This window comes from Spinacia oleracea, chromosome 2 (assembly GCF_020520425.1).
Source record: "Spinacia oleracea cultivar Varoflay chromosome 2, BTI_SOV_V1, whole genome shotgun sequence".
Lineage (NCBI taxonomy): Eukaryota > Viridiplantae > Streptophyta > Magnoliopsida > Caryophyllales > Amaranthaceae > Spinacia > Spinacia oleracea.
The window spans coordinates 106,080,580-106,092,649 of NC_079488.1; the positions used below are offsets into that span (position 1 = coordinate 106,080,580).

General features: G+C 35.0%; 1 protein-coding gene across 1 annotated transcript; it reads right to left on the minus strand.

The window, feature by feature from the left end:
- Positions 1-4,607: 4,607 nt before the first annotated feature.
- Positions 4,608-11,663, minus strand: LOC110785495 (uncharacterized). Its single transcript, XM_056837674.1, has 11 exons — positions 11,166-11,663; positions 9,992-10,116; positions 9,293-9,737; positions 8,819-8,934; positions 7,674-8,433; positions 7,116-7,580; positions 6,795-6,983; positions 6,450-6,677; positions 5,978-6,305; positions 5,583-5,766; positions 4,608-5,308 (listed from the first exon to the last, which is right to left on the minus strand). The coding sequence occupies exons 1-11, from the start codon at positions 11,379-11,381 to the stop codon at positions 4,825-4,827; spliced, it is 3,540 nt and encodes a 1,179-aa protein (XP_056693652.1). The 5' UTR covers positions 11,382-11,663; the 3' UTR covers positions 4,608-4,824.
- Between the last annotated feature and the right edge of the window lie 407 nt (positions 11,664-12,070).

Below are 12,070 nucleotides of genomic sequence, written 5' to 3' on the forward strand. Positions count from 1 at the left end.
ATAAGGGTTACTAATTATAGATTTTAAAGTTACTCAACGTTATCATATGAAATAGGATTCACAATCATATATAGGAGTTAATATATTGCTTATTGTTTCCAAAGTTGACGCGCCTATTACTGTATTTATTTTCACTAATAGTTGGTTGGTTACTGTTTAAAATATTTGGTAGTCACTTAATAATTAATATAGTATTTAATGTTACTAACCATAACTTTAAGGGTTACTTGTTGAACTTTTATTAAAAAGGGTTATCATTATGTAAATTTGGATTGCTTTCATATTATTCAGGAATTACTTAACAAGTTATTTGGGGATTACTTAATATTTTCTTTTTGTAAAAGAGTTATTATAATATAAATTAATGTGGGTTACTTTCGTATTATTCAGGTGTTACTTGACATAACATTTAGGGTTACTGGCCATAATCTTAAGGATTATTATGTATTAATATGTACGAAGAACATTTTTTTCCTTTAAAACTATTTTGGTAAATTATTTGCGTTACTTTCATGTTATTTTGAAGTTACTTAACATAATATTTAAGGTTACTATAAATATAATTAGGGCATACTAATCATAGGGGAAGTGATAAATTCAAGGAAAATTTTACTTCTTCCAAAGAAATCCATATTTTTTTAAAGGTGATTTCCTTGGAAGAAGTGAAATTCTTCCTTGGATTTATCATTTCCCTAATCATAGTATCAAGAGTTACGTACTTATTTTTGTTACATTAATTATTTTATCAATTAAATTTAGGATTACTCATCTTATTATTCCCAAATTACTTAACATTATATTTTGGGTTACTAATTAGTAATTATCTTACAATTCCAACTTTTTCTTGTTTGACAAATAACATATAAAAAACAATAATAATGGTTACCCTTATTTATGTTACTAATCTTAGTAATAAGGGTTACTAATTATCAATTTTAAAGTTACTCAATTTTATCATATGAAATAGGATTTACAATCATATATAGGAGCTAGTTCACAAAATACTAGGGTACTAACTATAGTACGTATTTAGAGTTACTTCGTACTCAATAGTTGTCTTTTTAAGGTTACTTTTTTTTGAGGGATTTTTTTTTTCAAATGAATTACTTATCATACAAAATAAAATTAGGTAAATACATAGTCATATTTTCCTAAAGGGGTACTTAATACGTAGTACAAAGTACGGAGTGTATCATTAAGAATTGCTAATTTATTGTACTTTGGGTTGCTATTTTTTTAGGTGACTGACTGACTGTTACTATTACTTATTAATAAGTGTTATTCCTTAATTGGATTACCAAACATAATACGAATTACTCAATAATAATGTAGGAGTCATATCAGTATATTAAAAGGTTACTAATTTACTTTTTAAGGAACTTAAATTGAAGTGGGTTATAGAGGTGGGCAAAGTGGAAAAACACAAAGGAATTATGAATTGTAACACAGAGTAATAAACTAGCAGGGGAAGAAATGAAGCCTCGATCAACCTTCTCATATCCAGATATTTTATAGCTTAATTCTCCATACATTTCCGTCAGTGATGGTGATGATTATGATTTATGAACTAGTTTAGGACCCGTGCAACGCCAGTTGAGATTAAATTTGTTTACGAAGTATTATTAATTACTCGTAAATAATAATTTATAAACAGAAAATATTTTTAACGAAATAAAATTGATTTATGTTCGTTGTGTGTGTGAGAAAATATAAGGTACAAATTAAAAATAATGACATAGTAAAATTTGGAATTTGTATAAAACATAATTTATTAAAATAACATGGTGTCATACTGCTTAATTAACATACAAATTCTAAAGTTGTTAATTTCAACTTATTTTAATTTGTTTTTGGAGAAATTGAAGAGAAATTAGGTTATAAAAAATAAAATAAAAATTTGAATAAAAAAATAGAGGAAAGATGGGATGACACATGTCACCTAATAATCCATGGTCTTCTTTTTTAAATACTAGGTATTGATGAGCTTTGTTGGGTTTAAATTGACGGTAAAATTAGTCCATAAAGTGTGAATGCGCCCGGTCACATATAGGACGGCCATATGCAGGCAGAAAAAGTCCAGCATGAAGCACACCGTTACTCCGAGTGAATGTTTGTCTGACATCTCATCCGTCAAACTCCCATCCAATGTGCACACCAAAGGTATGAAGATAGTCGCAACGCAACTCAAAGCCATCACAAACAAGGGAGGTCCTCCGAATAAAACGCCAACTCCTAATCCCTGGAGTGAGACACCCTACACAGATGTGCATGATAAAGAATGCACCAACAATGACCCAAAAGAAAACAAAACCCGTCTTCTCTGCATTATTGTCAAAACAAATTAAACAACAGTTAGCATCTTCCTACTATTTGATTTTTCACATACCAAAACCACCTTCATAAGGAGACGAAAGGGGTTCTGTTTCTGTATACAACTGAAACCCTCACTTCAAACTACAGCAAACAACCCTACCATATCACCATATAACAATCTAGAAAACAAATAATGATGGTAACTTCAAAAGCAGCAACAATACTCTTCTACTTAAATTAAAATGAAGAAAATGACTCGATCTCACTTCACCAAGATGCAACATGTCATCAATTAAGTCGGCCTCACCCTCAAAGATGTGGCACGCATAAAAATATTCACTTGTTCATTAAACAAACCAAGTGTAGAACTAAAATAAAATGTTCCGCATATAATCAAAACCTAGCAACAAACCAACAACAGAAATACTATAGTGACCTCAACCCTATATCAAAAACTTATATTAACAAGTTTTTTGAATGGCAAATCAATCAATCAAAATAATTGAGAAACATAGATAGGACTGAAAAACTTTGAAAGTCAATTACCTTTGATGAAGTAACTAAGTTCAGCAGCAAAGATTATAGATCGAACAACTTCAGAATACAAATCAGCAAAGCTAACATTAGAATTTAAGCAACTGATTAGACTTGAAGTTAGTCATAACATGAAAAGCTAATAAGCCAACAAACAAACTATGCATGAACTAATTGGTTATATTCCTCACACTTTAAAACTTCATTACACACCCCAGACCCCAAAGTAACCACATCAGTAATCAATGATGACAGTGTCGTTACTGTCATTCCTTCAAACAGTAGAAGCTCTCGAAGAAGGTCAGGCTAAATGCTCGAGATTTGGAATAGCTGTAAGAAGACAATGATAAACGAAAGAAACTACACGAGCCTGAGTTTTCTTCTCAATCGGTTCCAAAAGTTGCACCACTAAATTCTAAGGAGCAATAATCTATACCTAGTATTTAAAAAGGATAACCATAGATGATTAGATGACATGTGTCACCCCATCTTTCATCCATGCATAATTTTATTTTATTTACAATTTTTCATTTTATTATTCACCATTTAATTCATACATTTATTCAACCTTTTCCACTTCATACCCCTCTTTAACACTCAATATTAAATACGGCCGCATGAATATTAAATAGGAAAATTTTCATGGATATGAGCGAGTATATATTAGAGTAATAGCGCTACATAATGTACATGTTTCACGTACGTGTACATCATTTTAAAACTATATATTGTTATGACGTTTGATTCTTTAATACTCCGTAAAATCGTTGTCAGAGAATTTTCTACCATGACAATCTTGAAAAAGATTCTTTTCGAGATGAAATCATGTAATTCATATTCTTTTTTAAACTTAACTTATTTTTTTATAACATAATTTCTCTTCAATTTCTCCTCGGAAAAATGAAAATAAGATGAAAAATAACAAGTTTAAAATTTGTATTTTACGTAAGTAGTATAACACCATGCTTAAGTGGTTAATTTTAACTAATTATGTTTTACAAAAATTCTAAATTTTACTACGTCGTTATTTTTAATTTGTACCTTATATTTTCTCAAACACACATAGAGAATATAAATCAATTTTATTTACTTAAAATATATTTTCTATTTATAAATTATTATTTACGAGTAATTAATTATACTCCGTAAAAAAATTTAATCTCATATGTGCGTTGCACAGGTCCAAATCTAGTTTAAGTAACAAATATTCTGTTACCAAACTTTCCAGGATCTCTCAAATCTTATTTACTGAAACACCAATTATATGGAATAAAAACTACTCTGGCGAAAAACACATGAATTTTAGGCCAATTTAACTCATAAATGAAGTGAACTAAAGGGTATCCTGAATTTACAACACAACATTACACATTAATTTCTCAGAATGTATGAAGAAAGTTTACAAATAACAAGGGCATCCCCATTTGCTAAAATCATGAGATTTTGGCCAATTAAACCCTTAGAAAACCACCAACGAATCATTACAAACAAATATAACCACCAAACTAACTAGCTTCTCAGAAAAGAAAAAAATACACCCAATGAACCACAATAAGAAAAATCAAGGATACCCAGATGACACCCCTCATTTCAACCATTTGACTTAGATTGACCAGAAATTTTGGACAAAACCTTAAATGCTATGCATAATGTGACCTTTACTTCGAAAAGGAGAAACAAATTGTAATTGTGATTCAGAATTATATTGCTATAGGATTACAGATACTTATGTTTGGTACGAATGAAGTTAGACCGGAGCATAACGGGAACAACAGGAACATAATTTATTTACACTCCCAAATACCATAAGTTATTTACAATACAATTTACAGAGCATCAGTCCATTGATAAATTAACTAAACTACTACTGCCTTACTAGTTACTACACATAATACCATTTAGGTCAATACAACATTTACATTATGTACAATCAATTTTGGGAATGTGTTTAAAAAGCAATCCCCAACGAACAACAAATTACAAATTCTTCAGCAGTTGCTCATACCATGGTCCATGTACATTGGCAGACACATTTGCCACAACAATAAGAAACTCAGCAACTACCACTACCTTTTCACAAAGAAAAGCCGCTCCAACACGCCGAAGAGCCATCTCCACTAGTTGCTTACCCTTGCTTCCGGTGCCGCCAAGCACGGCGGCTCTTACAGCCAAGTAAACAGCTCGGGAAACATGCGTAAATATCGCGTCCCCGGATTTCAAGCTCTTTGAGAGCATGTTTTCCACCATCCCCGTCCTTGCTCGCAGCTTTTCTAAGTTGATAACATGGTTAACATCATCTGAGAGTCCAATAATCGCTTCGACAATGTCGGGAATACCAACGTCTTCAACCTTATTGAGTACCTCTGAAAGCTGTTTGGCAGATTTAGAGATCACAATTTCCATGTCTGACGGGTTTGTTACCAAGTGTTCACTAAGAAGAGCTTGCCGGAGAACCAGCATACTGCAATGAGAAAGTGAGTGAGTGAGGGAGTGGATGGATCAGTGTTACTCAATTCTCTAATCACCCCCCCAAATTGCGAATCGAAAAAGGCGAATTATAACATGAAAAAATGGTACAATTTTGATCTAATTTGGCAAATTAGATAGCGAACTACGAACCCGTATCCAGTCTCATACTAGCGAATCAGGTAACAGTGGGATGGATATTTTATTATTTACCACCACCAAATATTTATATGCTACATAGATAGATAAGGGAGAGAAGCTACACAAACCTTGTGGAAATAACAATGATCTTCTGCAATTGAGACTGAATTTCTCTTAATCTAGATGTGTTCAGTTTCAGAGTTTCAGGCACAGCCTCTTGTACCAGCCCTTCAATCTCACTCACCAACTTCAACAGACCTACCCTGAGAAACAAATCTGTCCTTTCTCCTCTGCATTCTGGCTGCTCTTTACCTGAAAAGTATGTAAATTAAACATAAGTTGAAAAGAAACCGATTTTTCAATTTAGAAACTCGAGAATAGCTTATCAACAACGGAAGTGACACAAAATAAAACAATGATTTTTGACCCAATCATCAATGTGTTGTTTTTTAGCAACGAGAAACAATTCCTAATTCGATTTAATACTTGATAGTTGTTTATGAAACTGTTTCCAGCATCATACCAGTTGTTGTGGGTCCCAATGAGCGTGTCCTCGACATCACTGAAACACTTCCTCCCGTACGAAGAGTAGTTTGTGGCATCCCCTGGGAAGATGTCGCCTGGGTGTCTGGCAATGTTGACAGTGAATCCAGGTATTCATCCCACTCCCGCTCCACATTAGTGTTTGACAAAGCTAGCCAACTCTTTGTCAATGGTAAACAAGAAGAGGCATCGGAAGGTGGTCCATATCGATTTGAAAAAGCTTTTTGTAAATAGTCCAATCCAGCAGGCCCTTGTATCATTGGCTCAATCATTCTGATACGTGCTCTGCTTATCTCTCTCTTCAGTTTCTGCAAAATAAATATATAAATATATAAAAAAAATAAAAAAAATACAACACGAGCGTTGTAAGTAAAATCAATTAACTGAACTAGCCACATCATTACATCAACAAAGAATCTAAAGACAGACACCATACAGAAAGAGCTACACACCTGTATCTCATTTAAGACAAAACGAAGACCCTTGATAACTGCTATGGCATATGAAGATCTCGTATTATCTCCAGAATGCGAGACCTCACTCAGTTCTTTCAACATGTTTAGGTGAGCAGCCTTCATCTCATCATCATTTACTGGGGCTGACAGCTTTTGCAAAGTGGTCAGTGCATATTCCAGTAATTTTCCCAGGTAATTCATGTCCAATGTTCCACCTGCTAAAACCTGAGAAAACGAAAGACAGTCAACAACAGGCATACAATAGTAAGTTATGTGATAATAGATAGCATTGTTCCTATGATAAATGATAAGTCTATGAAGTAGTATGGAAAATTAAATTACCTGTGACAGAATATCTATATCAATCGTATCAATAATCTCATGTCGCCAGCGACCGGGAGACATCTCGCACAGTTCATCCCTAACTTCTGTCATAAGTTTAAGAACCCAACTGAAGTCAGGTTGCTCCTGGTTCATAGATTCCATGATACCATCCCAAAAGGCTTTCTCCATTGTCTCTTTAATTTTCACCTGCAAGAACAAATGACGGGTTCAAGACTTCACATGTGAACAAACACAAATATAAGCACACGACTAATGCATCCACCAAATGGTTTAAAAGGATACATGAACAAAAATCACAAATGCACCATGGACACACACCTTAAAACCGTTGTCAGCTTCATCATCCATGTAGAGCTTGTCGGCGAAACCATGACAATGTTCATGGACTATCTCATTTACCAAGAGTTCATTCTCTGTGATTGGCATTTTGTTACTACTTAGTTGTACATCTGCACCATGTGCTTCTTGTAAAGATGAAAGCACTGCTTGGCTTGCAGTTGTATCATCTTCCTTGAACAAAGCCCGTGCCACAATGCTTGGTCTTTCTCTGCCCCCAGAACTGCTGTTTGCTTCGCCAGAGACTGAAGATGGAGAGCTGTCAGATGAACTAGAATAACCGGGAGATGAAATATGAGCAACTGGGGGTGTAAATGGACTTCTAGACTCCTTCGACTCAAAGAATTTTGTTCGCGTATCAGAAATAGCATTCTCCATGCGTATGATGCCAGCATCGCCACTCAGATCCTGCACTTTTGCCTTAAGAAGTATCTGATCTTCCATCACCTAGATCATGCATGCGATTTACAGGAAACATTAAATAAATATTGAATTGTATAGTACGAAATATATGAAGTAGAAGACCTGCTAATTCCTCACCTGCTTCTGAATAGCCTTCATGTCATGGGTAAGACCACTATTGTCTCCCTCGGGTGTTAATTTACAAGTATGCATCATAGAGAGCTCCATCTGGCAAGCAGCCCTCACCAAATCATCCTCCAGTAGTCTAGCATCCTTGACCTTCCATACCACAAAGGAATATAAATACGAGCACCATGCTTTATCAAATGTCTCTAGCTGTGATCTGAAAGTTGTACGATTATTTCCTGATGTTGATTTCAAACAGCAACCTTCTAATATTATCCTGATCAATAACTCAAACTCCTGTATAAACTTCACAGCAGTCTCGGCAAGGGCTGTCTCATGTCCACCTTTACCACTGAGGACAGCATCTGGGTGTCCCAATATCATATAGGCACAGAGAACAATTCTCACAGCATATCTTGACAATTTACGGGGGCTCTTAGTTCCCTCTCCCCCAGACACAGCCCTCTTTTGCCCTCTAGTCCTGGATGCATGGCTTCCATTGCGCCTGCGTATTGGACTAGCGACACGCTTCAGCAGATGATCAATATTTTCTAGCCCAGAGGAACCACTGATTCCCTGTCGGCCCCTGAGACGGACTTCAAGCCGATCAACCAAAGATTTCACAACCTTCAAACTTGCATCTGACTCAATCTGCACTGCAAGCTGCTCGAAAGGCATCGACTTGACTGATTTCTCATTGATATTCAAACGCGCAAAATCTTTTGCTAAAGAAAGAGTAGTTCCTCTGAACTTCACAAACCGTCTCCAGCATCTACAAGCAACCCCATAGCATAAAATTAGTCAGAAATTGGCAGAAGAGGAGTACTGAAAATAATGATTTGCCACTGCATCACAAGTTCAAAAAACACAACCGCACTTGGGAGAAGAATGTAATAGGTACGTGCTCACTCGGTTTTCCAAGCAAAAATTGTCATCAGATATTTGTTTTTAGTTTTGGCTCCAATAATTGCCTAACACAGCGGCTACAACTTTTAGAGTGAGGTGCCATGATTGAGCTTTGCCATGGAGTTTTTAATTTATAAGTATTACTAACCCTCAATTCACGCAATGCAGACAATGTGATATATACAACTGATATCAAGAGTGAGCATATCAATCCATAACAAATAACTACAACATTTATATATAATCTCCACCTTGATAATCTTCTTGCAAGATTCAGAGCCTTGTCATGCGTGACACTACAATTGACGTGAGGAGAACCAGTTAAACTCTTTCTCTGCCTCAAAAGTTCTGCTCGTTGTCTTCTGGCCTGTCACCGACCAAATGAATTGATTACAAACTGTCTAATTTCATAAGAAACATCAATCTGGTCGAGAAATCAGCAGAAATCAGATCAAAACAAGAGGGCTCAAAACATGGTTGGATATTAAAAAAACATAACTTGCTTTCCTAAAATTGTAGTCAATTATAACTGGATTCCCAAATAATCCATCTAATAAATTATATTGAATGGTTGAGGAAAGACAACGTTCACAAAAGAATTATAGTTTATTTTGGTGAAATCATGTTAAATTCTTCTATATGGGGGATGGAGGTCAACATAACTATTACTTCCAATGGGAAAGATTTATTTTGCAATTACATTCAGTAGTACATAATATACATACCCTTTGCAACCGATCATCCAGCTCCTGCCTTTTCTTTATTCTCTCCATTTCCCGCTGACTGTAAACATAATTAGCCGCTCTTTGCACTCGCACCAACCTTGCATGTGCCTTTGAACTTGTCTTTTCCAGTAATCCTTGTCTTTTCCTCTCTGCGGCAGCACGTTTATGGTGAATAGCTGCACGTACACACTCTTTATATTTACTTTCCTGTATCATCCTACGCGTAAGCGATTGAGCTGTCCGCTCTTTTCTTGCAGCTTTCCGTTGCCTACGGGATTTCAGGATAAGCATTCTGTTGGCCTCTGCTTGCTGAACCCGTGATTCCACTTTCACACCCAATTCACCACGTTCTTTCTCAGCGCGCATTTTTACCTCACTTTTAGCTGCTTGTCGCAACTCATCCAACCTGGCCAAGCGCGTTTGAGCCTTTGACAGAATGCTCAACCTGAACCACCATGAAATGATCTTAAGACATGCCACATAATTTCCACTGTATCTAAAATTGTTTCAGTTAACTCATAGTCAATTAGTCATCCAAGATTTTCATAACAGATTTAACTGATTATGATCACCAAAGGAAACACCATTTTCTCTTCTGAAGAAGGAATAGAAATTTGCTTCCAAGTTCCAACATACAAAATAGCTTTAAAATATTAGGGAAAAAAGTCAAAAGGTGAAAATCGCGTAATAAACATATACCTTTTTTGCTCGGCTGCATTAAGCTTAGCTTCAAGTCTCTGACCAAGATCCAATTCTTGCGAAGGTGACCATGATGGACTCCTCTGCTTTGGCCTTGCTTTGCTCGATAAAAATTCATGAAATTGCTGTCATCACAGAAACCATGAAGTTCATACAACACCCCAAGGAAAACGAACTCAAGTAAACTGAGACTATCAAAAACACGATCAACATGTGTAAATGCAATCACACAAGGGCTAAATCGCATAACACGCTTCAGTCAAGAATGCACTACTGGCTCAGTGGGGAGGCTTCTAAACATAGTACTCTGTAACTCTTCAACAAACTATCACAAATAAAACCCAAATTCCAATTATAGACAGTTTTTTAGGAAATAAGTAAACATCAATAGTTCTCCTTCATCTTTTACAAAAAATTGAAAAGGCCAATGAAGAAACACAACAAGACGTTGTCTTTAATAATCAATTCTGAAACAAAGCAAGAAGTAAAGAAAGAAAAAAAATTACTAGAAAACCGAAGGCAAAAAGAAAAAGAAACTATCCAATTGTATACTTTAGTTATTTACTAAGAAAATAAAAACTTCACATTTCAATTTCCAATCAAAATTTGATGCCTTTAAATCACTGTTTCACACCCCAAAAAAAAAAATCACAGTACAAACTTAATTCTTTCAGCACTTAACCAATCAAACAATTAATCAATTACCCCCAAAAAATTCTTAATATCACACACTATCAAAATATTACTGTAACAATTATTTCCGCACATAACCAATCAAACAATTAATCCCCAAAAGTTAACCCAAAAAATTCTTAATATTACCAATGATCACTGTTACTAATAATAAATCACATTTCTATTCAACAAAATACAAAAATTTATTAATCAAACACAAAAAACAGAGAAACACATCACTAAACACAGAAACTAACCCCTAATTATTCCCATATAAATCACAATAACTGAAAATAATGACACTGATTTTCACTAAAATACTGAAATTCCACATTCAACGCAAAAAAAATGAGGATGTTTCTACCAACAAACAACACCAATTAAACCCTAACATAATCAACAAAATATCACTATTACAACATAAAAACACTGTTTTCCAGTGAAATTCAACAATTCCACCATCAAAATCAAGAGAGAGAGATAAAGTTATGCAAAAAACCTGACGGCGAAGATCGGCCTCTTTAAGCTTAGCGTCGATTTCTTCAGCAGTCGGAGTATTTCGACACTCTGAAAGTCGGCGACGAAGTCTCCGAGGAAGTTTAGACGGAGAAGAAGTCGGAGAAGACGGAAAATCATTAATCGGAAAAGTTATCGCAACGCCGGTAACCGCCATATTATCCGGCGATGGTTCCTTCATTTCTGACATCGACGCCATACTTTCAATCACTTTTTCTTAAAACAAACTTGTTTTTCCTCACTTTCTAATTATAGAATTATAATCACATAAAAATATTATCAAATTCAAATTACTCCTTAATATATACACACAATCAGACGACGAAGAATTCAACAGGATGAGAAATGGATGATCAGAGAAGAAAAAATTGATGATAAATTTGGAAAGAGAGAGAAATGAAAGTTGCGTGAAAGGAAACGGTGTGTGTGTTTTACTTTCTTTTTTTTTGGGCTTTTGAAGGTTGGTAGGCTTTGTTTGGGGGTAATTAGGAAGAGAGTCGTGTAATGAAAGAATCGTAGTTGCACCATGTATAAAAATACATACTCCGTATATATATATATATATTTTTTTTTTTTTTTAAAGGTAAGGAGAAAAGTATCTTAGGAGCCCCTCCGCACGAGGAGTTCTCCTAAGTAATCACTATCTAAAATGGACAGTAAATGGGAGCTATTACAAGGTTCAATACCCATAGTGTCACTAACTAGATGCCCTACATTTGCTACCCAGTCTGCTGCTCGATTTGCTTCTCTGAAAACGTGCTTGATATTCCAAGTGTCGAAAAATTTGAGAATATCCTGGATGTCTTGAATAATATAATGGAGTTTCCAAGGGATGTTCCAAGTTCCTTTGACTGCGTTGATGACCAGTAGGTTATCACCTTCAATATA

Bases quoted from the DNA above. Each gene is read 5' to 3' on its own strand.
- LOC110785495 (XM_056837674.1), bottom strand. From the start codon at position 11,381: ATGGCGTCGATGTCAGAAATGAAGGAACCATCGCCGGATAATATGGCG. The intron at 6,306-6,449 runs GTGTGTAGCTCT...TTTATTTTGCAG, and splicing joins TTGTCTTAAATGAGATACAG to AAACTGAAGAGAGAGATAAG. The intron at 5,309-5,582 runs GTTTGTGTAGCT...TTCTCATTGCAG, and splicing joins ATCATTGTTATTTCCACAAG to TATGCTGGTTCTCCGGCAAG.